Genomic DNA, 27,852 nt, shown 5'->3' with positions numbered 1-27,852 from the left:
TGGGGGAGGGGACAGGGCACCTCGCGGGCCGGCGCAGGGCTGCTGTGTCACCTCTGCGGGGGGGGGGTGGGGGGGGCTCCGCGTCTGGGGCTCCGTCACTGCCTGTGCAGACAAGGGGGTAGTAACGGCTGCCTTGGAGTTGAAAGTACAGGACAGAGATGAAAATATCGTGTCCCCGTTTGTTTGGCTGAAAGAAAAGGTTTATAAATGTGTCTGGTACATAACCTCCTCTTCACGGGACCCCGGGAGGAAGGAGCAGACTCGTGACAGACAACAGGCCGATGGGGACCCCCGATGGGGTGGGGGCTTATTCAGCGCAGCTGTGGGGGCTACAACGCCAGGCTGACGTGCCTTCTTGTGGAAGACGGGTGGGAGACGGGGGTGACACGCGCGGCCGCTTTGAAGGATTTGCTGCTCATGTGTTTGCCCTGATCAGGGGTTTGGAACACGCAGGTGTCTTGTCGCTTGGTCTGGTCACCGTCCACGAGGCTCCAGGCAGACGCGGACGATGCCGACCAGAGTCCATGGCACCTGATACCAGACGGAGAGGCGGGCTGGCGCCGCTTTAATAACCAAAGAGCGTGTCCAGGGGAGGCGTCTCCCCTCTTCTCGCCTTGGGACGGCAGCTCCCGGCTGCAGCTGCGAGGAGGCCACGCTCCTCTGATGAGCTGGGAGCCGCGCTGGCTGCGCCGAGTCCCGGGCAGAGGGGCGCGGCTCCTACTCACAGAGGAGGGTCTGGGATCCGCAGGCTGGGTCCTGTGGGAGGGAACGAGCTGAGCGCCCAGGCAGACGGCGCGCCCGGGCTCAGTCCGTGGGTGCTCCCGGCGCCACGCGTGGTGGCTCTGCCAACAGAGGCCTCCCAGGACAGGGTCCTTTCAGCTCTGGGGTCACGAGGTCGGCCATCACTCATGTGGACAGGCCCCAGGTGTCTGCAAGTGACGTTCTAATATAACGCCACCCAGGGTCTTGCGTGGAAGGTAAGGTTGGTGAAAGGTGTGTTTAGACAGACTTCTCCCCACACAGAACAGAATCGTCGCTTTTCTGACAGCAGCGCATTTGAAAAGCCAGCGATTCCTGCCAGCTTCCCGGTCACCCCTGCCCGTCCCCAGCCGCTGCCGAAGCCTCGGGTTCGAAACCCGGCCATTTAATGAAAGACGTCTGCATTCTCTCTGCATTCCCACGGGCCCTCCCGTCTCCTCTTCCGTAAAAGTGGGTTGAAGCGGGGGCAAGTCACATGCTTGTGACACCGAACGAGAAGGAAGCAGAGGGAGGCTGCGAAGCGGTGGGGACCAAGCGGGAAACAGGGCGCAGAGGACCGAGTGTGGCGCTCCGGGTCTCAGCGCTGCCTGCGTGGGGCTCTGAGTGGGGGGAGGCGCCCACCTGCTCCGGGCCCTGGGCTGCGGCTCCGTGCCGGGAGGGGCCGGGGTCCTGGCGTTTCCCACAGCCCGACAGGGGGGCTGCCTTTCCGTCTCTCTCCGTGGTCGGCGGTGAGGACTTGGAGTCACAGCGTGTCCTGGGGACAAGCACACACCTGGTTATCACTGTCGTCGCCCGGAAGAACCCACGCGTGCCTGACACATGTGCGTCACCACCGTCACTGAGGGCAAACGAGAAACGGGCGCCACCTCCCAGTTCGTGTCAGGCAGGCAGCCGTGTGGCCTTGGTGGCGTCACTCAGAACGTCCCCTAAGGGCTATGACGTCACTGCCGGGCGGTGGGGGGAGGGGCGGGGACCACACAGCCCCCTCACAGCCCCGCCCCCAGCCCTCGGCAGCCCAGTGGCGCCTCACGGACTCGGTGGTTCTTCCAGGTAAGAAAAGGACACAGTCCTAAATCCCAGCGACCGTGAGGACATGCAGAACTGCTCAGCTTACTTCCACGGGCTCACCTTCACGCCCCCCGTTCTGCACTTGGACGTAGTTTTGAGCTGCGTGGCTTTGTCTGCGTGGGGATCTGAGGGGCAGCGTTATACTCGCTACCGAGGAGGTTACCATAAAAGGGGAAAGCCCACAATCGAACAGGAAACAACTAATGGGTCAAAGAAGAATTAAAAAAGGTAACTAAGCCCTGGCCGGGTAGCTCAGCCGGTCAGAGCATCGTCCTGATAGGCCAAGGACGTGGGATCGATCCCAGGCCAGGGCACATGCACGAATCAAGCAATGACGCGGCGGTAAGTGGAACAATAAATCGATGCCTCTTTCTCTCCAGTCAGTGTAAGAAAGGAAATTAAAAGCATATTGAGACCCATGGAAATGGAAGCGCCGCACACAGAAAGCACGGCGGGGAGAGCGGACAGCAGCGAGCACCTACGTCAGAGGCGAGGAGACCCCTCACCTGAGCCACTGACCCACAGCCCAGGGCACTGGAGGAGGGGCCAGGACGCTCACGGTACGTCCGGTCCCGGCAAAGCCTGTGTCGCCGCCACCCCTGCAGACCCAGGCGCTGGCCACCCACCGCCCCGGAGGAGCTGCGCTGTCTGCAGACCGGGTTCAGGGCTGCCGTTCCTGCCCGCCGTCCGGGACACACAGCCCTGGAAGCTGCAGGGTCTGTCCGAGCCGCAGGGCCCCTGCCGGGCTCTGCAGAGGAGCCTTCCTGCCCCCGAGAGCCGTCTGAGAAGGACTTGTCACGTGTCGTCTGCCCTTGGCGCCGTTTGGCCGGGGCGGGCGGGACCGCAGCCCCGTGGCACGTGGCTGTCTGACTCAGCACTGGACTTGGAGTAAGTTGTCAGCATGGAAACACACACGAGGCATTCAGTGCCGACACAATTGTTTCACGCACACGGAACCAGACTGCGGAGTGGCATCAAGTCCCAGGTTCATTCCCGTGAGAAGCTGACAGCAGTCACCTCAAAGCGGGACTACAAGTGTGTGTGTGACCGTGTGTGTGTGTGACCACGTGAGCATGAGTGTGCATGTGATTGTGTGTGGGTGTGCGTGTGTGTGCACACATGTGATAGTGAGCATGTGTGTGGTGTATATGAGTGAGTTGTGCGTGTGTGTGGGTGTGAAATGTGCATTGTGTTCATGTGATAGTGAGCATGTGTGTGTGTGCATGTGATAGTGTATATGTAAGTGTGTGACTGCACGTGTGTGCATATGTGTGTATGCATGTGTGTGTCTTTGAGTGTGCGTGCGTGTGAGTGTGCATGTGTGTGTGTGAGTGTGAATGAGTGTGTCTGCATGTGAGTGCGTGTGCCTGCATTTGGGAGGCGGCCCCTCTGTACCAGCCTCCGCAGAAGGAGCAGCGCCGTTCCCCAGCTCCCGGGGAGGGAGTGAGCTTCTGCCGCCTGAAGGGTGGACTCACCACCAGCAGATCGCCGTCCAGGTGAGACCTGCCAGGACGCAGACCAGCAGGGTGCCCAGCACGATGGACACCAGGGACGCCTTCGGGAGCCTCCCAGAGTCTGGAGTGAGAACGAGCCGGTGAGAGAACCCTCAGGCCGCAGGCGGTAGTTGACCTACACGGCCCTGACCCTGACCCCGACCCCGGCCCTGACCCCAACCCTGACTCTGAGCCTGGCCCCGACCCCAAGCCCGAGCCCGAGCCCATCCGGGTCCCGCCAGCTGCCCTGGCATTGACAGCAGGACTCCAAGGGGCACAGACCCACCTGGAAGCAGCGTGTCCACAGACGCGGTCCCTGCACGTGGGGGGGAGGGACAGCTTGCAGGGGGGGGAGACCTTTGTGAACCCTCTTCCTCCCGACCCGGGTACAGCGAGCCCCGGAGCAGACGTCCTGGGGACTATGGGGAGGGACCGGGGGCCCGGGGGCAGCATGGCACTCATTCCCGGTTCACTGGGGCCACTGCCGGCCCAGCAGGAGAGGACGCCCGCTGCTGCTCGGACTCTGACTTCGTGCACGGCGCGTGGCCGGCGCCACAGGCACTGGGGACCGAGGGGATGGCGCTCGCAAACAGCCGGGCCGTCCGGTGCGGGCCTGGAATGCGTGTGCGTGCGTCTGGGAGGCCCTGCTCGCAAGGCCAGGCTGGCAGGAAAACCCCACCCCCATCGAGCCCCATCCTCTCTGCCTTGCCTTCCACCAGCTGTGAACCCCACTGGCTTTGCTGGACTGGGGGCTGCGCTCAGTTCTGTATGGAGCTCCCCCTCCCTGGTTGCAGTCATGTGACTAAAACCTGTCTTCCCATTGTAACGAGTTCTGTGCATTGTTTTCCCTTTACGAGAGCTGGAAGCTGAGTTATGAGTCCTACATCTGTGACCGAGTGGCTGTGTGACCCTGAGCAGGTCGCTCGGCCTCTCTGTTCTGTGCGCAGCATGCACCCTCCTGCTGAGCACGCAGGAGACACTACACGGCCTAGGGCAGCGCCCGGCTCGGAGCCTTTCCCAGCAGCTCCGTGTCTGTGGCTCCGGCTCAGCTCAGGTGGCAACTGCCTGGCTACCTGTCCCTCCAGCGCTGCAGGAAGCAGCAGGGTGGGCACGCTATGCCACCAGCTCAGCAGAGCTCAAAGGGTGACCCTCAGTCACCCCAGGGAGTGACACCCCTCCGGTTCGGGGCACTGGCGTGAGGCTCACCGACACAGGTCCTTCCGTCCTCGCCCAGCACGTAGGGGTCCGTGCACTCACAGCGGAAGCCGCCCCGGGTGTTCCTGCAGCGGGCGGATGCGTGGCAGGGGGGCTCCGTCCCACCTCCACACTCGTTGACGTCTGCAGGGATGACACAGAGGTTGGGACTCGTCCGCGGAGTGACCACAGCCCCGCCCTCCACCTCAGCCGCGGTGGCCAGGGTCCCCTAGCAGCCCCTTCCCCAGGGAGCCCCGCTGCCGCGCTCCATCCCATCCAAGAGGAAGAGGACTGTCCCCTCCCTGCCGAGGCTCTGAGGGTCCCCGAGGCCCCTCCGAGGAACACTGGCCTCCAGACCCTCACGGTCAGCTTTCTGACCACCCTGGCCCGGCCCCTCCTCCTGCCGCTTCTCTGGAGCCGGTGCCCCCAGCCTGGCTCTTCCCACCTGCACACGGCGTCTCTGTGGGGCAGGGCGGCCTAGTGGGCTGCGTGGGGGAGCAGTCAGGACACCCCTGCAGGGCAGGGAGGAGGGGCCTGCAGTTGCTGCTGGCAATGACATCACGCTGAGGACTCCAGAAAAGAACCAGCTTTAATGAGCCCATGGGGGGCTTCAGCCCCGGGAGCCATGCACCCCAACTTGGAGGGGGGCAGGGGCAGAGCTCGTGTTAACTCTTTCTACACTGGAGCCGAGAGGTTCTGTGTTCACAGCGAGGCCCTGTCTGCACCCACAATGCCGACGAGGGGTCCCCCTGGGATGAGACAAGAGCAGCTGGGCTTGTCACCATCACGTGAAAATCCAGTCACAGTCCCTGAAAGTGGCGCCCCCCCAGGGGGTGTGGGCCATGGGCACAGGGCAGGGAGGGCTGCTGGGGGGCAGCCCAGCCACCCTGCGTGACCCGTCCAGGCCCGACCCCTTGTCCAGCCCCCTCGCTGCTCCCCGGCCAGACCCCTCCACACAGAGACCCCTGTAGCCACTGTGACAAGGGCCGCAGACAGAGTCCATGTGTCCGGTTCTGGAGGCCAGAGGTACAGATGGGCCGCCTGGCTCCGGGGGCCCGCGGGAGGGTCCCCCGCCCAGCTTCCGGCGGCACCGGCAGTCTCGGAGTCTCTGCCTTGCAGCTGCGTCTCCCATGCCTGGTCCCCTCTGTGTCCCTTCTCTTCAACTCAGCGGCACCTGCAAAGGCCCCCATTCCCTATAAGGTCACATTCTCTCGTCCTGGGGGCCAGGACTTCAACCTATAACACCTTTTTCAGGGGGACACAATTCACCCCATTTCACTGCAGCTGTGATCAGTGTCTTCTCCTCAGAAGTCCACGTCAGGGACGGTAGAAGCTGGTCCTTTCCCCAGTGGTGGCACCAAGGAGCCTGTGATAGACCCACCCTGGGGGGACGCTGCTCCTCACAGAGAAGGAGAAGCGGTCGCAGGCCCACGTGTCCCCCCTGCCTGAGTCAGTCTGCCCTGAGGCCGGGACTCCATCACCGCCTGGGGAATCGGCTCTGCTGCGTCCAGGCCCCCTGCCGGCACGCACACGCTGGCAGCGTCCCCAGCCCCGCGAGCACATCATGCCGATGGCACGTCTCCTCTCCCTGAGCTGACACCCGTCACACCGCCTCCTGCAGTAAGCTGACCGAAGGGCGGCAGAGGCAGAGCTCTTCCCCACTTTGAAACCACGGCCGGGAGCTCCTCTCGGGCACACGGACACGTGCCACGATGCGTTTGCCAGCTCCTCCTTCCTGACAGCTTCTCGTGCAGCTGAGTTCGAGGGACGAGTGGGACAGAGCGGGGAACACGGTGGCAAACGTCCCTCACATTGTGCCTTAACTGTTCGAAGAAGCCACAGCGCTGCTCCCTGCAGCCGGGACGGTGACCGCGCTGATTCAGCTGAGAACCCTCGGGACAGCCACACCCACACGGCCCTCCCGGCTGCCCTGGAGTACACTCGTCCCTGTGACTAAGTGGCGATTTGGAAACTTCTTGGGTAGGGCAGAGCTCACGTGGAAATATCTGTGCATAATGAGCTCACTTATCCCATCGCTGCTCCGCCCTGAGCTTCTGTAATGGGTTTAGTTGAAAGATATTACATCTTAATTTTGGGTCTAATAAGAAAAACACAGAGTTATATAAATTAAAAAGTTGGTGTCTTCTCTCTGCTCCTCCTATCTCACCGAGCCAAGGTGACCCAGGTTATCAGCTCGTGTCTGGGTGACGATGGTTGTAAACAGGTTACGAACAAACAGGCTCCCCCGCTGCTTCAGCCGCGCTTCCTCGGTCCTCACTCCGCGTGTGGCCCTGGGATGTGCGGTTCCCCTGAGCCCTGGACACAACCCCAGGTCACTCAGCGCGAAAGCTGATCGCGTGGGAGTTTGGACGTGAGCCGGCTGCTCCAGGTGTGTTAGCAACCCCGGGTGTTAAGGGCGTGTCCTGGTTTCTGTTCTGTGCCTGGAAGGAACTTACTCGGACAAGCAAGGAGGTGAATGATCACACCCTCCTCCTCCGTTGGAAACCCTGCGAGTCTGGGCTGTATGGGTCGCTTCAGCCTGAGGGCCCGGGCGGCACCACACGCTGGCAGTCACTCCCGCACGCCTGTCTGGTGTCTGGGCCGCGTGTCCCAATCAGACCCTTGTGCCCCGACTGTCCTCAGTCACGCCTGACGTTGCCGCGGAGACAGCCCTGCTTCTTCGCTTCTCCGCCCTCTCTCTCCCAGATCAGAGGCAGCGGCTAGGCCTGGGCCTGAACTGGCAGCCGATGCAGCGGCTCCCGGCGGCCTTTGCGCCCCAGCCTCTTCGTCTTTCCTTCTGGGCCTGAGCCCAGAAGCCGTTGGCCACTGTGGCCCTCCCAGGACGAAACACCCAGGACTTCCAAAATCAAACAGAGAAACACGCAGCGTGGAGCCTGCCGTCTCCCGTGAGATCGGTGCACACTTCAGGGCACACGTACATTCGCCTGGGCATGTAGCCGTGCAGAGCCTGCGTCTCCTGTGTGTTTGGCCCACACTCCAGGGCACACGTGTGTTCACACAGGCATGCAACTGCCACACTGTTTGTCTCCAGAATCCTCTCATCTCCCCCAGCTGACACTGTGAAGCGGAAAACCTCGGCCCATTTTCATCTCTGCTTGTGGACCAGCCCGATTCCTGCCTGGGTCCACCTCTCTCCTCGCCAAGGCCATGCTGGACACAGCTCGTGAGAAGGAGCCCACGCGAGGCTGGAGGCCTGAGGCCAGCCGCCTCTCTGGACCACGGCTTGCTGCCCAGCCAGTCTGCCTTTCAAGGACAGCGAGGGGTCTGAGCCAGCGTGCCACCCATGGCGCTTGTGCCCGGCTTCCCACGCGCCCTGCTGCCCGCAGAGCCAGGGCCGCACACTGAGGCTGTTGAGAGCATTGCTCAGCGATCAGCACCAGCTGCTCTCACAGGAAGTCCTCAGGCATTTAGGGGACCAGCGCTCCCCAGAACATCCAGAGAAACGTCCTGTTCTGTGGCCTCTTGGCAGGGGCCCCTCACCTGCAGCTCCGAGTGGCATCTCCCCTCCTGGCTCCCCCTCCTGGCTCCCCCTCCTGGCTCCCACACCAGCCCACGCAGTCGAGGGAGGTGAGAGGGGGCCACCTCAGGGACCTTCTCACAGGGCAGCTCATTTCCCACCACAAGTCTGTGCCTGGCTGTCAACAAGACTGGGAAAGGGGCTGCACACCAGGGACTGGGGACCACGGGCGCAGAGACAAGCTCTCTCTTGGTGGGGTGTTCCTGCCCCACCGACCCGTTCAGTGGAAACACTTCTGTTCCTTTAGAGAACTTGGCTCTAAAGTTCCTTCCTACAACCCTCCCCCAAAGCGACTAACTCCTCGTCCCCTCCTACGTCGTCCTGCTGGGCACGTTTGATGAGACTGTCTCGATGCTCCGTGACCCAGAAAGGTGTCAGCTTGGGGACCTGGTTGGCTGAGGGACAAACACATGATTTCCCAGCCACAGCAGTTCCTGGGAGGTAACTGCTCAGAAGCACGTCTCAGTGAGTGGCATTTACTTCCAGTTTGTATTTGGAAGAGGCAGATTTGGGGTGCAGTCATTAAAGACTCCCTGCTAAGTGACTGACCTCTGCAAACAGGGGGCGGGGAGTCCCAGCCTTGGGGGGTGCAGGTGAGCTGCTCCTGGCCTTGCAGCTCAAAGCCGTGGCGGCAGAAGAACAGCAGCACTCGCCTCCCAGCGCCGCCGCAGAGCACGGCATCCCCGTTCTCCACCGTCACCGGGAAGCCACACGCGTTGCCTGTGCGGGGTTGGGAGGTGGGTGCAGTCAGGCACAGGCTCTCCGCCACCCCCTGCCGCCCCCCACCCCGGCTCCTGGGGACTTCACGCCGCACGTGGACAGTGCGGCTTCCCTCCCAGCGTCAGCCCTCCGCCTGCCGTCCAGCGCGGCACGCAGGGCGTCCCGGCCCCTCCATCCTCTCCTGTTCGCCCATGAGGCCCCTCCAGCCAGGCTCCCCGCTCCAGGACTGCTCTTACCAAGGCCGCGGCCAGCCTCAGCCCATCTCGCCCGGGCTGGCTGTCGCCACAGTGGGTGGCTGCCCACTCCCTCCTTGGGGGTCCCTTTGTGGCCTGTGTCCCCAGAAGACAGCCCACCCCCCCCCCGTCCTGCCACGGGCGCCTGCTGAGCGGCCGCATCTCCAGCCTCGTGCCTGAGTGAGTCTCCCCGGGGTGCTCTGTGGCGTCTCCACTGCCCCGTACCCCCCACCCTCCGTGACAGTCCATTCACTCAGCACCGACACAGCCACACAGGACAGTGTCTTCCTACAGGGAGGGCCCGGCTGGGGACACGTCCTCCTGACCCTGCAGACGCCACCGAGGGCGCAGGCTCGGTCTCCCCGTGAGACGCACTCACGCAACCCGCCTCGCGGAGAAGCCTGACTCTGCGATGGAGCCTGCATCGCTCCCGTGAGGGGCAGAAGGCCGGTTACCTGGGGGAGCCGCCTCCCTCCACGCGTCCAGGTCCAGGCCGGGGATGTCCTCGCACGGCTCGAAGTCCCGGGGGAGCTGCGCCATGCGGAAGGCGTCGGCGGGCGCACGGGGGAGGCCCGTGTTATCGCAGATGACCCTGGACAGGGAGTGCCGCTCCAGCTCCCGCCTCTGCGCCTCGGTGAATACGCCGGTGTGCTCCCACCAAAACCTGCACCGGGGGGCGGGGGGCGGTAACGGGAGCCGCCGCCAGACCCGAGCCCCCGTGTCCCAGACGCCCACCAGGCCGCGAGGAGATGGCCGTGCGTGCACATCGTCCTGCTGCGTCTCCCCGGGGCCCTTGGACACTAAGGACGGGCTTGCAGGGAGTGGGGTGGCCGGTGGCCCTCCTGAGAGAATGTGGGTGCTCTTTAGGAATCCGACGTAGGCACAGTGACTACGAGGAAGGAGGGACTGGGGTGGGGGGTGTTTGAAGAGAGGGGCTCCCCGGATCTGGCTGACTTCGGCTGAGCCGGCCGGGGCGCCTGCTCCTACAGGGGCTGCAGGAACGGCTGGGTCCCGGCACCCACCGGTCCCCGTCCCGCAGGGCCTTCATCTGCCTCCCGATGATGCAGGCGAACAGGGGGCCCGTGCGGGCGCCGGGCAGGAAGCCCTCCAGCAGGCCGCCCAGCCAGACGTCGATGTTGCCGGGATGCTCGTACACGTCCAGGATCCGGTCGGCGACGCTCCCGTTGGGGACGGCGCCGCGCAGGTCGGCCCGGGTGAGCAGCTGGGGCAAGCCGCAGAACGCCCGCCAGGCGTTGTAACCTGCAAGGGCACGTGTCCCGCTGTCTCCTGGGTCTGTGTCCCCGTCCCCTTGCGGACACTGTGTCCCCACCTTGGCCTCCCGTTCGCACAGCCCAGCTTCTGGGGACAGCGTGCCACTGCCCTGCCATGTGGACGTGCCGGGACACCCCAGACTTCAGGGGCTCCCCAGCCTAGTTGGGGCCACCAGCCAGCTCCCTAGGCATCCAGGGAGGTCGACCAGAGAGCTGAACTCCAGGGGCCCAAGCGGGTACGGCTGGGGTGGGCAGGGATCAGGGCCAGCAAGGGGAGGGGGTGCATGGGACCGCTGGGGGGGGGCTAGGAGTCAGAGTGGGCGCGGGGGAGGGGCCCAGTGAGAGGGCACAGGGCCTGGCCTGGGAAGACAGTCCCGTCACCCCAGCAGCCAGACTGGGCCAGCTGGTTAGGGGCAGCCTGAGGCCTCCGGGGGCCCCCTTGTCTGAGAAAGCAGCAGCCTCTTCAGGGACGGAGAGCTTTAAAAACCCATTTCCAGGAAGTGGACAAGAGATTTGCGGAAACATCTCCCAACCGATCAGACTCTGCGAGTGCAGGCCCCTCGTCGGGGGCTCCTCCCAGACCTGGCAGGCCGTGGTCCCGGCCGCGCTGCAGGTTCAGCGACGCCAGGTCGAAGGTGCCCTCGCTGGAGAGCACGAACAGCCTGTCGGTCAGCTCCTCGCTCATCAGCTGGGCCGGCACCTGCAGCTTGGCTGGCCGGGCCAGGAGCCCCCGCACAAGGGGGTCCACGCCTCCTGGAAGACACCCCGGAGCAGGTGAGCAGACGTCACCCCATTCCGACCGTAAACTGCACTCGTTACTGACAGGAGTCTGCTGCGAGCCCACAGTTCCCCTGCGCGGCTCCAGAGCTCGTCTTCAGAGGGTGCGTTCCGAGGGTGCTCATCCCGCCCAGACCCGAGGGGACCGGCTGTGGGTGAGGGGATGTCGGGCCTCGGCTCCGAGAGGGCCCGGACGGGAGACCCTCAGACACTCAAGGGTGTGTTTCGTGTTTCTGCAGCGAATGCGTGGCAGTCAAAGGAGGCATTTGCTGAGGTCTGTCGTCAGTAACGGTGGGGGGTGGGCATGGCGAAGGGAGCGCGAGGGGGTCCAGGCCATGCTCCTCTCTCCTCCAAAGTGCCAGCCACCCCCAGGGACCCTGTGGGACACAGGTCAGAGCCCTGACCAGGTCACCGTGCGGCTCTCTCCCCCGTAACACGGAGCCTGCAGGCCCCCAGCACAGGCCTGAAGCGTGCTGTGCCGTGGCCTCCGTGGGCGGCCCGGTGGCCCAGCCGAGCCCTGACCTCCCCAACAGCTACGTGTCAACGTTTCTCCGGGGACAAACACGGTGCAGTGGCTTCACCCCCACGCCCCACAGCCACATGGAGCCAAGAGCCTTCGGGGGCAGGAAAGAAGCTTCCGGACAGAGAGAGAGAACACAGGAAGGAGAGAAGGGGGGACGAGGGGATGTGGACACAACCCTTCAAACGCACTGCCCGGAGCAGGAAGGGTTTTCTAAGAAATTCGCTCCCCACATGGCCCGGTCACAGCACTCAGGAGCCACCCGGCGTGGCACTCGGTCATTGGACGCGGGGCCCAGGGTGAAACAGGCAGCGTGAGGTCCAATTTCTACTCCAGACTCCTGGACTCGCGGGAGGGGAGGGCCCCTGGGCCCAGTACCCTCACCCGCGAACTCTAAGGACTCAGACCCAAGAGGGTGTTTCCAGCACGCAGTCTGGCCTCTGAGAGCTCCGAGCACACGCACGTCCCCCACGGACACCAGTGACCGGGTCGGGTCCGGCCAGCCGCCATCGTGAGTGGTGGGCACACGGCCCCTCCAGGACCGCGAGGGGCTCTGTCTCGGGGAGGGAGGCCGGCGGGGGGGGGTGGGGGGCGCACCTTCCTTGAGGACCCTCCAGGGGCTGAAGAAGGCGTCACGCAGCAGCAGGGGCGGCAGCTGCTCCTGGAAGTGGGCGTCCAGGCGTCTCACCAGTGGGTGCACAGTGGCGTGGCCGAAGCGGAAGGCGGCCGTGGAGAACACGTTGGACACCGTGGGGTCCACGGTGGGGTCGTAGCCCCTGTAGCGGCCCACGTGCTGCGCGAAGGCCTCGGGGCCCAGGATCTTGGGGACGTAGTCCCGCAAAGTGATGATCTAGGAGGAAGCAGACGCGCGAGCCTCTGAGCGGGGAGTGAAGGCGGCTCCGACTCCGCCGCACGTCCCCTGGGCTCAGAGGTCCCAGGACGGGGCGGCACCTCCCAGGTGGGGGCCCAAGGGAGCAGGCACAGCGTGCCAGACAGTCTCAGAGCTCCTGCACGGGTCGGCTGGATGGGCAGGTCAGAGACACGCCCCATGACGCCCCATGACACCCCCAGGGTAGGATGCATGGGAGGCAGCCAAGTATGGGCCACAGCACGGGGACTGGCCGGGGGGCCCCACTGGCTCCTCTCATCACGTGGGGACGTTTCCATGCCAACCACCTTCTGCCCTCACGCCCTTCACCTGTGAGCCCAGGCCCGGCGTCTGCACCCACAGCAGCACCGGAGTCCGGTCGCCGCAGGAGCCCTGGCCCCAGAGGCTCAGGAGCCAGCCCAGTGAGGCCTCTGCCCCAGCCGCACGGCGGTGAGGCTGGGAGGCTCGCCACCCTTCCCGTGTACCGGCAAAGCCTCTTTCAGGGAGTTTGAGGGGAGAAAAAAACCTACATGGTCTAGTATGTTAGGGACGTTCACATCTGGATGTGAAATGCGCAGACGCATGTTTTACACTGGAGACCGGAGCAGCTGGGGCCGCGCCGTCTCCCAGGCTTAGAGGAAATGAGACGTGGTCAAAGGTCGCGTCTCGTCTGGATGGCGCTGGGGAACCTGCGTTTGAGCAGAGACCGGGCTTCCCCCTCTGAGCTGTCTCCCTCTGCTGGTCAGCTCTCGTCACAGCCGTGACGCGGCGGTGGAGGTGCCACTGGGCGGCAGGAACTGAGTGTGTCCCGTGGGCTCCTCCTTCTGTCCCGCCTGAGGGGACATGGGCGTCGTCCGAAAGCAGAGGGCAGACGGCGCCTCCGAGGCCGACGCTCCGGACGGGGCCAGGGGCCGGGGCACAGCCCCTGATCTGCAGCAGAGGCCTCGAGCGGAGCCGCTTTCCCTCCTCTTTCTAGTAATTTATCTACTGATTCACTTCTGTGGAAAATCAGGAGTTCCACCTACAAGGCCGACCACAGAGCGCGCTTGGTCCCCGGGGCGGCAGTGGGCTGGTGGCCTCCCGGGCTGGCTCCCTGCGGGCAGACGCCTCACTGGGCAGAGGTGTCCCGGGCCAGCGAATGCAGATCCAGTGCCCATGGGCGCCCTGCGGTGACAGCAGCTCGACCCTGTGACGCCACCACACACGGGTCCTCGAGACATCCGAGGACGCACTCCGAGACGAAGCCACCGGCACCTGGCAAAGGGCGTGAGCTCCCCGCCGAGGCCAGGCCCAGGGGGCTGTGTGCAGGCTCTGCCTTCTGTTTAACAGGATGGGTTTCAGCGTCAAATCGTCTTCATGTTCAGAGACCACGTCTGGGTCAGAAACGTCACCCGGGGAGCTGTAAACCAGCGGGAACGACGCCACCACCGGACACAGGGCCCCGCCTCTCAGCTGATCCGCCCGGAGAGGAAGCTGCTCGCGTGCTCAGATCGCTCACAGCGTGACGGCAGGCACTGCACCTGCCTGCCTGAAGCGCATCCTTCCTAATGGTGAATGCGCTTTCTCCACGTGACGGGTGCTGGGAGGGAGCGAGCTGGCTGTCCCAGCTGGCGGGAGGTCGCGTCGCGGGGCGCGTGGCATGGTGTCCCCTCTGAGACCCGCAGACACGAAAGCTGGCCCCGCCTGGGGTCTCCAAGCTGATGTGTGAGGAGCACCCATGTCCCTGACAGGCGTGTGGGGCAGTCATGGCTTCATCACGCAGAATCAGCCCCTCAACCTCAGATGCAATTTTGGGGCCACAGCATGTCCGGGACTCCCGCCAGTCACAGGCAGGTGACCGTGGCCCTTCCCACAGCTCAGGGGCAGTAGCTGCGTCTGCTGACTTCCTTCTCCGGACGCTTCTACACACAGCACAAGGGGCGCGAGACGGCGGTCCGTCCAGGTGTGAGGCATGGCAAGGACGCCGCCTCCCCTTCCTGCGCCTGAACTCTGGCCTGTGATCAGGCAGCGAGCGGCACACAGCAGCCCGGGACCCAGGAAGCGCGCAGCTGCCGGCTGACATGCACCTCCTAGCCCCGCGGTGGCTCCTGCGTGGAGTGGGGTCCTCCGAACCAGCCCCAGGTGTCCCCCTTGGGGCCCCACCTCCCTGGGGCAAGGCTCCAGCCAGCCTCTCATGCGACCTCCTGCCTCCTCTGCCAGGCTCAGCGTCGGGGCCTCTGCGCCCTCTGTGGCCCGAGCCGCGGCACGGGCGTCTTCGGTGCTGGCAGAAGGGCTGAGCCCTGGGCACCTGCCCCGGGGCCTGGGAACAGGACAGAACAGGAATCTGCAGCTGCCGCCAGGCCCCTCCCCTGGCGGAAGGACGAACTTCACAGGACACAGGTCTGACTGGAGGCTTGATTCCTCCTCACGAGGGGACTGCGCTCAAGGCTCCTGGTCACGTCACGCTGCTGTCGTCCACACGGCTCAATCTCCCCCCTCGTTCCTGCTCGTTTCCTTTCGTAGATTCCCTTCCCAGTCCCGTCCATCCTCACATGCCCAGGAGGTCAGAGTTCAGTGCAGGAGCCCAGGCCAGTCCAGACCCTACGCCATGCCAAACACATGCCCATGCACCGTGCACATGACACAGCACATACCCCACACACATGACACACCACACACACACACTGCACACATGCCGCATGCCACACCCATATGCACATGCATGTCATACATGATGCATGCCATGCACGCACACCTGGCATGCACATGCACTGCGCACACACCACACACACTGTGTACGGCACACTGCATGTGCACACTGCACACACCACATAGCGCGCGCACACACACACCACATGCACACACCGCATACAATGCACACCCCACATACACACACGCACCGCACACTACACGCGCACATGTACACACCATACCCCACACAGCACTGCGAGGGAGGAACTCTGGGACGTCTTATGTGGAACCACAGCAGGAGGGGGGAGGACAGACAAGTTCTTCCTTTAACACAGCTCGTACCTGGCTCACAAATCTGGTTTGCTTTTCATTTTCTCCCTTGTCCTCAAATACAGAAACGCCAGAGGCGTCGGTGGACAGGCAGCCCAAGGGGTTGCTGGGAGGGTTCCCGTTGAACCCCAAAGGCCCAGAGCACTCGGGGCCCCAGGAGCACCGAGGGCGGACGAACCTGTTGCTGCTGCGGCGGCTGCGTCTCCTGCACACGGTCCCCGCCGGCCCCAGAGCGGGTGAGAGCCCAGACCAGGGGCGGCCCGTCCCCCCGGAGCTGCGGGGCTGACCTCTGCGCAGGGCCCACCGCGACTCTGCAGGCCCACTCCCAGCACCCGCGGTGACTCCGTGCACCCGCTCCGGGCACCCACAGTGACTCTGCCCTCCCGCGGTGACTGTGCACCCCTCCGGGCGCCGGGGGGCTCTGCACACACCTGGTGCAGGGCACCCACGATCTTGCGCGCCTCCTGGTAGGTGGTGTCCGCGCTCCAGTGTGGGTTGCGGGCCTTGAGCGCCGCGGCCAGGCGGTTGTGCTCACGTAGCCACAGCGTGTGCAGGGCTGTCAGGGCGGGGACCTCGCTGGCCCGGCTGTCCCCAGCCAGGAAGCAGGGGGCGCGGTCCCGGGCGCCGGGCTCAGGGGCGCAGGCCGGGGGCACGTGCGGTGGGGCGAAGGGCAGGTGGGCGCGGCCGGCGTCCCGGAGGCGCGCGTTGACACGGAGCAGCCCCTCCGCGCTGGTCCAGTTCCGCAGCTGCTTCTCCGTGGCCGGGGAGCTGCCGTACACGGTGGACGCGTCCAGGAAGGAGGTCAGCCCGTTCATCTGCTGCCGCGGGTTCGCTGTGGACAGGTTGCCGAACAAGGCGCCGTGGGCTCCAGTGCCGCAGGCAGCGGCTGACCGGTAGAAGGGCAGGCAGGGGGGGCCTGAGGTCCGTGAGGCATTTGCGGGGAGCTGCGGGAAGGGGTCCTAGTCACCTCGGGGTCTCAGCACCGTCTACACAGACACCAGGAGCCCCAGACCGGCCAGGGCCCCATGATGGCGGCTCTGTCCTCAGGCCAGGCCAGCCCGGTGGCCATATTGCACCCCGCCCCCCCAGCCAGAAGACCCTTGGCGGGTGCGACCTGCCACGGCGCAGCTCAGCCTGGCCCAGACGCCTGCGCGTGAGGGTTTGCACACGTGTGAGTGAGGAGAGGGGCCCCGTCGGCCTTTGCTCTCAGCCTCGTGCCCAGTGGGAGATGTTTCCTGAAGGGAAGGAACCAAAACCCTGCCTGTTCTGTCTCTCCCTCTGCGTGGAAGAGGGAACGTTCCGACACTATGAAAGCCCCGGCGCCAGCTCTGCCCTGGGCAGCCCTCCCCAGGGAGGTCCGAGCGTGTTCTCAGCGTTGGGGTTTGTGAATGCGTGTCACCTACTGAGGTGCTCGCCAGGGAGCACACTGGCCGCTGGAGCCCCCACGCGTGCACACAGTGGGACACTAGGACGTCACAAGACAGGCTGGTTCCTGTCCATTTAATGACGGAGAGAAAAGCAAGGAACCGTTGCTGAGGTGCTGAGGCCGAGGACGGTGCGTGGGTGGAACACGCGCATGGAGATACAGACAGGCACACATGCATGTACACATCACGCACAGGGATGCACAGATCGATCCTTAACAGCTGCTGCCACTAGGAACAGGGCGAGAGTAATTTTTTCTGTCTGATGTCTCCGAGGGGCACCTACGGGCTCCGCGACACAAGCCGGCGGGGCGCGGGCGGCACCTGTATGGGGAAGCATGGGTGCTGGTTCTCGCAGGTGAGCCGGCAGTCAGCTCCTCCCCCGAAGGCCGCGGTGCTGGCGCTCTGAGGCGTGAACGCAAGGTCGTGGTCGATATATTGTCCCCACGCCACCAGCAGGTCGGAATACCGGTCGTCCTCGGTCACGGCCGCGTTGGGAACGTGAATAGCTTTCTGCGTCACCTCCCGGACCTGGGAGAAACGGGAGCATCAGTGGGTTTGGGTTTAGCGGAGAAGTTGGTCCAGGAGCAGAGGGGCCACCGGCACTGCCGCCTGAATGAGTCACGTCACAGACGAGTGTCCCTGACCAGGCTCATCCTCCGCCTGCGAGGAAAGCAGCTTCTGAGACGCTGGGGTGGGGGCAGAGGGACAGACCTCACTCCACCCGGCCCCGCCCCCGCTGGCTGGGGCTTCGGTCCCGCAGCCCTGGTTCCTCGGCTACGACGTCAGATGTGACCCCCACCCCGCCTCGCGGGGGGAGAGGGTGGAAGGAATCACACACGTGCCCGTACGGGCCTGCCACACCGACCGGGGCTCAGGGAGAGGTCGTGGGAACCTGATTCTAATGTAGGTCATGCAGAGTTCCGGGGTACCCACCAGGGGCAGGGGAACCCCATTATATAAGAAGTGGGGGTTCCAGCCTCGGGGCTCACTGATTCCATCTTCGTAGGCGGGCGGCAACCACCTGGCCAGGGCTGTGTTGGCGGCGCCCCACCTGGGGTGGTCTCTGTGGAAGCAAGGTGCGCGGGGTGAGTGTGGGCGGGGGGCGGGGGGGAGGGGGGGGGGCGGGGGGGGAGGGGGAGGGGGAGGGGGAGGAGGGAAGCGCGTCTCCTACAGTAACCGATTCTGAAGGAAGACGGCCGGGCCGGCGTCCCCCAGGCCCTTGGCCTAGCACTGGCCTGCAGCTGAGCTTTCATGCCCATGGTGCCCAGCAGAATGGCTTCCTGGGCGCCTACAATCGGGGACCCTCTCCAAAGCCCCAAGTTCCAGAGGCACCCGGTCCTCAGCCTGAGGGCCTGCCGTTCCCACCGCCCCTTCCGACAGCACTTCCTGGTCAGCAGCCCCTCGTGTTTTGGCCGGGCAGGGGTCCCTCCCTGCAGGACAGAGACCTGGGCGGGGGCCCCCAGCAAAGACACAGTCCAGCAAATCACTGGCTTCCCGTCCCTGAATCAGGCGCTCCTGCCTCCCGCGCTGACCTCGGCAGCAGGACGCCGCCCGGAGCCGGCCTCGGCCTCGCGGGAGCCGCGCAGACGCTCTAAGTTCGGGAGTGAGAGGCCTGTCCAGGCAGCAGGGACTAATGAGGTTATTTGGACTAAAAATGAGTCAAGCTTTTTCTGAGAGAAACAATCGTGTTTGGCTGATGGATTTGAGAGCGAAACGGGAGTATTTTCCCCACAGACGGACGTGCGGTTTCGTTCTGCAAGTTAAACTGCATTTTCACAAACAGGAGCGGCGCACAAGGCGGTGACGTGCCGTGTCACGACGTCTGGTCTAACACGTGCCCTCGGAGCCCCTGCGCTGGGGGGCGCCCCTGAGCAAGCGGCGCAGGCTCGTGGGGGGAGGCGCGGCCGGCCTGGAAAATGGGGGTGAAACGTCTGCCACGTCGGGAGGCGCCCGATTGTTTCCCAAACGGAAGACCTCGTCTGCTCTGGCGTCACCTGTACCCACGCGTGCTTGGTGGTATTTCATGCAAGAAGCTGCCGTCAGGGTCTCCGCCCTCCTGTCCCGGCTCCGGGGGTCCCCCCACCCGCCGGGAGCTGGGCCTCCGTTGGCTCCTCTGACGCCGGGCGCCGTGGGCTGAGTGGCAGCCCTGTGCCTCCTCTGCACGGGGACGCCTGACCACTTACACACCGAGGGTCAGCGGTCACCGGGCACTAGAATCCCTGAAGCAGATAAATAAAATGAAGAGAAGAGGCCTAACTGGCGCTCAGCAGCGCCCGGGCCGGCTTAGTCTCGAGCGGGTTAGGCTCAGATACAGGTATTTCCCACACGGAGAAGACCGTGGGAAGAAGTATCATTCCCAGAAAGCCCAGGGCATCATCTGCGCCGGACGATTTTATGAATTTAGTCAAAACGCAGACGAGGAAAAGGCCCAGTCACACAAGGTCGCTCCGCGCAGAAACAGGGCACGTCCAGGCGGTGCCCACCAGGGCGGGCTGGCCAGCCTGGGCCTCGCGCAGGGGAACCAGGAATGGGCGGCGTCTCCGCTGCTGTGGGGGCGAAAGTGTCTCCAGGGAGGGGCGGGGTGGGGGGTGAGGGGGGGGGGCTGAGCCACGAACATGTGGCTGCACTTCTGAGGAACCATCCCACCCCGGACTCGTTCCATCCCAGCTGTTTGACTGTGGGACCCGCCGCCCCAGGCTCGCACGCAGCGACGCTTGGGATCCCCTGTGGCCGAAGCCCCGGGCAGAGAGCTGAGGTCGAGACATCCCCCTGCCTCTGCATGACGGTCTCCATGGCGTCCCCAGGTTGGCAGCAGGCTGCAGGCAGGGAGCCACAGCGGCGCTTTCACCGAGAGCAAAGGGCCTGGCCGGGCGAGCCTGTTCCCAGGTTACAGGTGCGGAGACGAACCCGGGGTGCACAGTCGGGGGGCGGTATCCCCACAGCCTCCAGCAGCCAGGACTCAACAGCAGGCGCACGTGCATCTCAGATGCCTTAAACTTTACATCAAAGGCAACAGAAAACATTTTCAAGGCAAAAGTAGCCCGAGGGCTCGCACACCCGTGCGCGGGCTCAGCGGGGACGGAGAGCCGGTCTCGGGACGGAGCTCGGGTTCAACGCGGGGCTGCAGCAGCCGGGCAGAAGCGCGGCGGAGGTCGGAGAAGACCTTCCTCCCCACGTCCCCGACACGTTTCGTGTCTGTCCCCTGGGCAACGAGGCACATCTCAAGGAAGGGAAAGCAGATGTCAGAAGCCACACCTGCACCTGCAACATGCCTGTGACACCGTCAGGCGAGGAAATGGTGGGAACGAAGGCACTTTAACTTCCAATGACATTTGCCTGAAGGACCTGACCTGCATCACACCTGGACGTGACCTACGGCTGTAACACGACCTCGGCTGTGGGGGCAGCAGGTGCCTCAGGGCAGCTCAGCTCCCACCCCCACGCCCCGCTGCACCTGCCGCCCAGCAGGGCCCCTCACAGCTTCCGTGTTCCAAGCCCACCTCTGTCTACACTGAGCGCCTGCGCTGCGGCCCCCGTCCGCGGGTTCGGTTCTCTCCCTCATCGGCGTCCGCAGCAAACTCTCCTGAGCCCACACTCAGCCACATGCCAGCTGCCGGCACGCCCACGCGTGGCCCCCAGGGCCCAGACGCCACGCCGGTCACCGCCATGTGCTCACGGTCATGTCTGTTAGCCCACAGGGGAGTAATTTCAGGACCTATTCCTCCCACGGGGAAACGCTTTGTCATAAAAAGAGGGAGCTAGTAATCATTCACTGGACCCACAAGTGTGAGCCGGGCTCCCCCAGGTGGACTGGGGCCCACGGTCTCCCTCTGTCAGCCCCTGAGAACAGCGACTCTCTTGTTCCCCCAGCCTGGGTCACAGTGCCTGGCACACACGGTGGCTGAAGGCTTTGAATCGACACGCACACGAATGAATGAATGAATGAATGAAAACGGCTCCCTTTGTTCTGAGACCTCCCTTACCTCCTGACTCAACCTCCCCCGGCCGCTTCTCTGCACCTCGCGCTGTGTCTGCCCCTTTAGCACCTGGGCCAGGTGGGTCCCAGGCTGGGAGCTCTGCCACGCACGCGTCACGAGCCTGGAGGAGCCCACGGCCCCGGACCGTCCCCTGTCGTCCTGGTCTCAGTCCCATGCTCAGGGTGCAGGGCCTGCCCAGAGCCGCGAGTGTTTGAGGCCCAGCGTCTGTCTGTCCCACGGCTCCGCTCTGCTCTGTCTTCTCCCTGTCACTCACCACTGTGTTCAGTTGCTCAGTGTGTGGCCCCCCCACTCGCCCCTGCGGGACATGCCGTGCCAGGAGCCTGCCACTCGGTCCCCATGCTGCGTAGCTGGCAGCGCCCCGGGACAGGCGTCCAGACAACGTGCGCAGATGGGTGTGTGGGCCGGCGGCTGGGAAGGAGCCACACCCCGCCCAGTCCCGAGCAGACCCCGCCGGCCGGAGGGGACGAGGAAGCTGAGGCAATACCTATTGTTGCAAATGCCCGTGATGGGCCTGTACTTGTCAGCCAGGCAGGAGGCGGGACATCGCGGGGGCCGCGTGTGGGCCAGGCAGCCCGACACGTTCGCCATCATGCTCAGTGCATCTTCCGGCAGCGCGTCTGCGGGGACACTCCAGGGCGTCAACTCACTGCCTGGACGCGCCTCTGCCCGACGGAGCGCATGTCCCCGGTGCCCCAAGGCTGGGTTCCTACCAACCGCTGCTCTTGCACAAACCCTACAGCGTCCTCAGAGCCCAGAATGTGGCTTTTAAAGTTTATTTCCTCCTGATCTTTCCAAGAGCTCTGCCCGGGCCGCCTGTCCCACGGCACAGCCGCAGGCAGCCACATGACACTCCAGGGCACAGCCCCTCCCCCACCCCAGCTGTGCCTCGGTCAAAGTCACTGACAAACGGCCCATGTGCTTGTCCCCAAAACCTTCCCTCTCCTTCGGGTGACTTTTGGTTCCCCTGTAAGTGTCCTGGATCAGGGTCCCCCCAAAAGAGTCTCTTTTTTGGCGGCTTTTTATTTTTGGCCAGCTCTACTCCTATGGATTCATCAACCTGATTTTGAGCCAATTCTGCAAGGCCCGTCTGAATAGCAGAGAAACAGTCGATTCTCAGATTAATTTTTTTAAATATTGTGTTTTACCAAAGGCTGCCCCTGTCCTGTGAGGGCTAAGGAGCTGCCCCTTCCTGGTGGCACGTGAGGAACACGCCTGGCAACAATCCCCAGCCCCTGAACAGGGTCACGCCGCCCCACGCCCTGCCTGCCCGCCCAGGTGGCTGTCCCACGGACGGCGTCGCGCTCACCCGCTGGGAGCTGCGGCTGCTCCAGGAGGGCCCTTCTCATCGCCTGCACCGAGGCTTCCATGACCTCTGCCGCCCGGGAAACGGCCCAGCTCGCGGGCTCCGGGCGTTTGGAAAAAGACAGGAGCTGAGACGGAGAGATGGCCTCTCTCTTCTGGAGCTTCCTGTGGGACAAGGGGAGACAGAAAGTCCATTCTTCCTGGATGGGAATTTGGTAACTGAGCGCTACTCAGCTAAGCAGACCTTCCCGGGGAACGTTCGGGGAGAACCCTGTGGGGAACTCAAGGTGGGGGGGTGTGCGGAGCCTGGCTCCCGGGCCACGGGCCCCAAATACGGGCGCCTGACGCGGTTGCGGGGTGCAGAACGGCCACTGTCTGCCACTCGCAAGCCTCGGTCTCTGAACCCCTTGGCTCCGCTGACAAGTGTGTAGGGTGACCCTGCGCCCCACACCCCGTTAGGCATGTGGGTTCCAGCAACGGCCGGAGTCGGGGGGGCGGCCCGGGCTCAGTACCGACCGCACGCGAGGCCTCCTCTCGGGAGTATCCGTCCACGTGGGACCGTCGCTGACAGGGCGACGTGACTCAGGACCTATGGTCACCCCCACCTCCTCCTGGTTTCACACAAAGTAAGGGAGCTGGGAGCTCATGACACACATTTTCCCAAGGTTTCTAGAATAAATAAAAGCTAATTTGCAGTCCCTGTGGACAATGGGGAGTTTTCTGGCTGGAATCATGAAAGTTTGGAGTAAGCCAGCTGCTGCCTGGGGATAGTTTGTATCCTGAGCGTTTGTGTCATTAGCCAGCTTCCAACAAGATGCTGCGATGAAAGCTGCTCCTCAGTTTCCTGTTTGCCCCTCTCACAAGCGGCTGAGACCAAGTGTTCTCCACACTGACGTCAGCTGCATGTGATCGCTCAGGCTGTGTTTTCACTGTTCGAAGAGCACAGGGGGCAGATCTACCCCAAAGCCACACGGGCGGTCTGCACCCGCGGGCCCTTCCTCCAGTCGCTGCCTGATTCTCGGGGGAGAAGCCCCCCAGCGTGAGGTCCCCGTCTCTTGTCTTCCCAACCTGGGGGTCAGCCCCGGGCAGGGAGGGGTCACTGGTCTCTGCTGTTTCTCCAGTGAACAGCTTGACACTGACTACTGGTTCTTCCAGCAGCTTCCACACGAGGGCGGGGGAGCACATCAGCCCCTGTGAGCTCCAGGTCGGAGCTTGGGAAACAGACCCTGGGCCGGGCTTAGAGGTGATTGTGGAACGAACAGCAGGAGGATGGGGAGACTGTCTCAGGCCCAGGCACCCGCCCCGCCCCGCCTGGACGCATTACCTCTCCAGGGTGCGGTAGACGGCGCGGTCCACCAGCAGCTTGCTCTCCTCCAGGACGCGGAGCACGCGCACCGCTCCGGACGGCCCTGCGGAAGGAGCAGCAGGCTCCGCACGGGGCAGAGGCAGCGGCCATCCATTCTGTGAGCCTCTCCTTGTGCCCCCCGGACGCAGCGACACCTTCCCAGCCCCGGCCTGGTCTGGCCTGGGCTCCAGGCGCCCGCGTTCCCGCCGTCACTGCTGCCCGCGGTGCGTGAGCAGAGCTGCGGGTGTCAGGGCCAAGCAGGCGCCTACGCCGTCCACGCCACATGCGTGTCCAGGGGGCTGGGCCTTCCCCTCACACGCCCCAACCTCCGTGGATCGCTCCCCATAGTTTTTTCTGAGTATTTTTGTGACTTAGACCCGTAATATAGAAAATTCATGATCACATTTGCCTGTTTTAACTTGTGCTTTTAACGAAAGATAAACTACTTAAAGGTACCAACGGTTTCCAGAGAAAAGACTCCCGTTTTGTTTCATGTTTTAGTTCTCGATGTTTAGTAAGTCTGGGTCTGGTGCCTGCTCTTCCAAGTTCACACGATGACCTTCGGACGCCCTGTTTGATGGTGGCAGGAGGTGGGGTCACAGAGACCCCAGGGACCCCCCACCCTGCATGGCGCCTGTGAACCAGGACGCAGCCCTCACTGGCACCCGACCTGCTGGCACCTTGAACGGGGACCTGCAGCCTCCAGGGCTGGGAGGAACGAGCATCTGCAGCTGGCGAGTCCCCGGCGTGTGGCGCTGTGACCGCAGCTCCGGGGACTGAACCACCTGCTGCAGGCCCACTCTGGGCGAAAACGTCAGCCTCCAAAAGCGTGATGTCATGTCCGATGGACTGGAATGAAGCTTCCACCGCTTTCCTTTCTAAACCAACGCGCCCGCCAGGCCGCTGCCCGCTCGCCCGGCTGTTCACTTGCGTCTTAGTTTCTCCTAAATAAGAACTGGGGGGAGCACTTGTCATAAAGACAATGGCACGTGCATTTTGCCTTTGCACAAACTCCAGAACTGCACCCCAGTCTGGGTGGTGATGACGGCACATGGTTTCCAGGACAAACTCTCATCAGGGGTTCTCAGAAGTGATGCCTGTCAATGTTTTTAGACCCACAACGGACCTGGGAGGTGGGAGTGACTTGATCACAGTTCTGCCGCCTATGAGGGCCCCAGAGCCAGTCTTCAGAGCTGTGACCTGGGCAGTGGCCCGCATGGGGGCCCCGAGGAGCAGGTCCACCTGCAGATGCCTTGGGGCCCAGCGATGGCCTGGCTCCCCTGCCCGGGGCCGGCGGGCTCTGCACACGGACAGGGAGCCACCCACGAGCCTGCCTCACACGGTCTGTGAGCACAAGTAGTCCAAACCTGAACTCCCACAAAGAACACAGGGCCTCGCCACTTCAATTCTGGCCGTGAAAGTTGCAAAGAAAGTTTACCGGTGAGTAATCATTTTGTTCCAAGCTACTGCTGGCTTGTGGAAAGAATCTTCTATATTAAAGAATATATAACTGAAGCACTGTGAGATAATGTTTTCTAAATAAGTAATTTACAAAGGACGCAAGGAATAAGCCAGATTCAAAGCATCCCAATTAATAAGATCAGCTCCAAAGTGCTGATTTCTATTGGACGCTGTGCTGTGCATTATTATATATTTCCTAAAAGTTTAAGAAAACAGAAGTCCCACCTCTCAGAGACGGGGAGATCATAGAAAGTGGCTTTAGCAAAGCTGTGAATACCACATTTCCGCATTTAAAAAAACAATTTGATTCCTAAAACTAAAATCAGTGGCGCGCAGATAGGTTTCTGCCGCTGAGCTTCCCGCGTGAGGGCTTTCCCACAGCCAGCCCCACAGCTTCTGACCAGTGTCACTGTGGTTTGTGCAACTGGGAGCTCGATAAACAACCACACGGGGACAAACGAGGCAATTCATAAAACACCTGCTGTACATCCGTCCCACGCCCGGCACTAGACGGCGATCACACCGGACTCGGTTTCCCCTTTTCCTGGTGGCCCTGGTGGCAGTACCTTTCCTCACGGTGCCCACATGCAGTAACTGTGACAGTGGCTGTCTGGTTCACACGTGAGCCCAGGGAAGGACCCGACGTGCCCCAGTGAGTGGCCGGAAGGACCGGAGCACAGCGGCTCGGACCCACCTGGGCACCCCTCCCGCTTCCTGACGGTGTCGGAAGGCATCACACTCACTTAAGGTGCACGCGTGTCTATGACTCCGTAGTCCTGCTGTGCTGTAAGATCGGAAAATCGGGGGCCCCCACAGGAGGCACGGCTCTGAGTGCAGGTGGGCCGCACAGCCAGGCTCCGGGGACAGGCTGAGCAGACCTTGGGCTTCAGGGAGGCTCAGACCCCCGGGCAGGGTGGACGTAGTGGAGCCTGGCAGCCGGAGCGCCCCCCACACGCCCCAGAGCTCAGCTGGACGCACGCAGTCCCCTTTAGGGGCTGGGAATTTTTCTTCTGTATCTTGTTTACTTGCAAACCAAAAAGCAGACTTTCGATGTGATTTTCCTGCATCCAGATAGCTTTCCTAACCAAGTGTAACGCCTGATCTCAGAAATGCATCCCAGGGTTATTTAGTAAAGAGGGATTTTATAGCAAAGGAACAAACCACAACTCCCAAGAGACACTTCTTTCCCAAGTGCCTGAGGAAGTAAGAGGACATGCCCCCTTGTGCTGTCACAGGAAAGTCACTTCTTTTCCGGAAAGAACTGTGCTTTAATCTCTTCCTGGAAAGCCAAGGGCACCACTGGGGGCTCTTGCCTGCCCCTCTGAGTCACCTGCCTGCTCGCTGTGCTGCCACCGAGCACAGGGACTCAACTAGGTCCAGAGGCCACACTTTGTCACTTACCCCGAAGGAGCTCCTTGATTCTCACGAAAGGGAAGAAAACTTGGCTGCCAGCCACAACCAGGGTGATGCCCAGGAAAGCCAGCGCCCACGGCCTGACGGGAAGGGAAAGCAGAGACACACGCAGTCAGGGGTAGAGCAGCGGGAGGTAGAATCGCTGTCCGCCTGCCCCCACGCCGGGCCCTGCTCCTGTCACGGTGAGAGGGTCTCGGAGGCCGTGCTGGGCTGCCCCGGTTCCTGAACGGTTTCCTGCACCGAGAAAGCGGCCCCCTTGGGCCGTGGGGCTGAGCCGGCCTCACCTGCCCTAACCCTTTCATAGTGAATCTGGCAAAGTCGGCCGCTACAGCCACAGATGATGCTGTTTCATGCTGACATCCAATCACAACGTTCCCGGGAGTAGGTGCTGGGGATTATATAAACCTACTCCCCATAATACAGCCGTGCAGAGAAGAATGACTGGCTCAGGACTCTACCCTTTACAAAGCTGGTGAATAAAACCCCTGAGTGCATATGGGTTTCCCACAGCGTCTGCCTCCTGCTCACAGAACGGTCTCAGAATTCTGTAGCTGTCACGGCAAAAGCAGATTTAAAACCACCCACTTCTTCTTCCCAACTCCCCCCTTTCCTCACCGCAGGCTTCCCGTCGCCACTCTGGGTGGAAGCGCCCGGACAGGACTGGCGTGTTACCTGGCCGACATCTCGGCGGGGCTCCTGGACCACAGCCGTCACCTGTCCGTCACCAGTGCTCAGACACGCTCCCCGTGCTGGCCATGTGGCCCGGATAACAGCCTCCCCTGCGCCCCTTTACCAGTTCCAATGGTGAGTCTCTCCCAGAAAACGGGGGCAGCACATTTTGTAGCCTGAACGTTCCCCCTCCCCCGCGGCACGGCACGGAGCGTGAGTGCCAAGTTCCTGAGGCCGGGGCCGCTCTGATCCGTGAACCCCGGTTGCGTCCAGCGTCGGCCGTCTCCCTATAAACCGGCTCTGCGCTCCGACGGCCACTCAAGAGGCCAAGCCCGAGACGCTGTCCCCAGCTGCGTCTGCGCCAGGCGTCTGCGCACGGGTCAGGGGCCATGTCCGGGGGCGGCTGCATCTGGTCACGGATTAGAAAGAACACGCGGGTGCTGAGGAGGGGACCCCACTGCAAGTGACCCATGACGCATGCACTTCCCTCTCGTCCTTTCCTGAGCTCGACGTTTGTGACGAATGGGGAGTGAAGGAGACGTGACTTGGTGGTGAACACACAGAACACGGGACATGTGACGTGTCACAGAACGGTACCCCTGAGGCCCATGTGACCTCATTAGACATTGTCACCCCAGCAGATTCAGTGAAAATAGAGGGCTTTCACATCGGGGGCTAACCCGCTGGGTCGGGGCTCCAGGACCGGAGGGCCCTGTGGTGTGGGGCCCCCACGTCTGTCTCGGACGGTGAAGCAGCACTTCCCCCGGGCGTCGGGCAGGCTGTGGCCGGACGGCTC

The 27,852-nt window shown here is 63.2% G+C and overlaps 1 protein-coding gene across 1 annotated transcript; it reads right to left on the bottom strand.

Annotated features, from left to right (window-relative positions):
* Positions 1-329: 329 nt before the first annotated feature.
* Positions 330-27,070, bottom strand: TPO (thyroid peroxidase). The gene is given in 18 exon segments (XM_090280148.1): positions 330-531; positions 614-717; positions 1,381-1,513; positions 3,303-3,402; positions 4,527-4,658; positions 8,602-8,772; positions 9,461-9,669; positions 10,028-10,265; positions 10,859-11,029; positions 12,171-12,423; positions 15,873-16,385; positions 17,190-17,396; positions 17,802-17,931; positions 21,351-21,483; positions 22,173-22,333; positions 23,493-23,565; positions 26,364-26,467; positions 27,060-27,070. Coding segments are annotated over 18 exon segments (3,045 nt in total).
* Positions 27,071-27,852: the final 782 nt, after the last annotated feature.

The sequence above is a fragment of the Furipterus horrens genome, unplaced genomic scaffold (genome assembly GCF_987537825.1).
Source record: "Furipterus horrens unplaced genomic scaffold, mFurHor1.1.pri manual_scaffold_6, whole genome shotgun sequence".
NCBI lineage: Eukaryota > Metazoa > Chordata > Mammalia > Chiroptera > Furipteridae > Furipterus > Furipterus horrens.
This window is presented reverse-complemented; position numbering and strand designations above follow the sequence as displayed.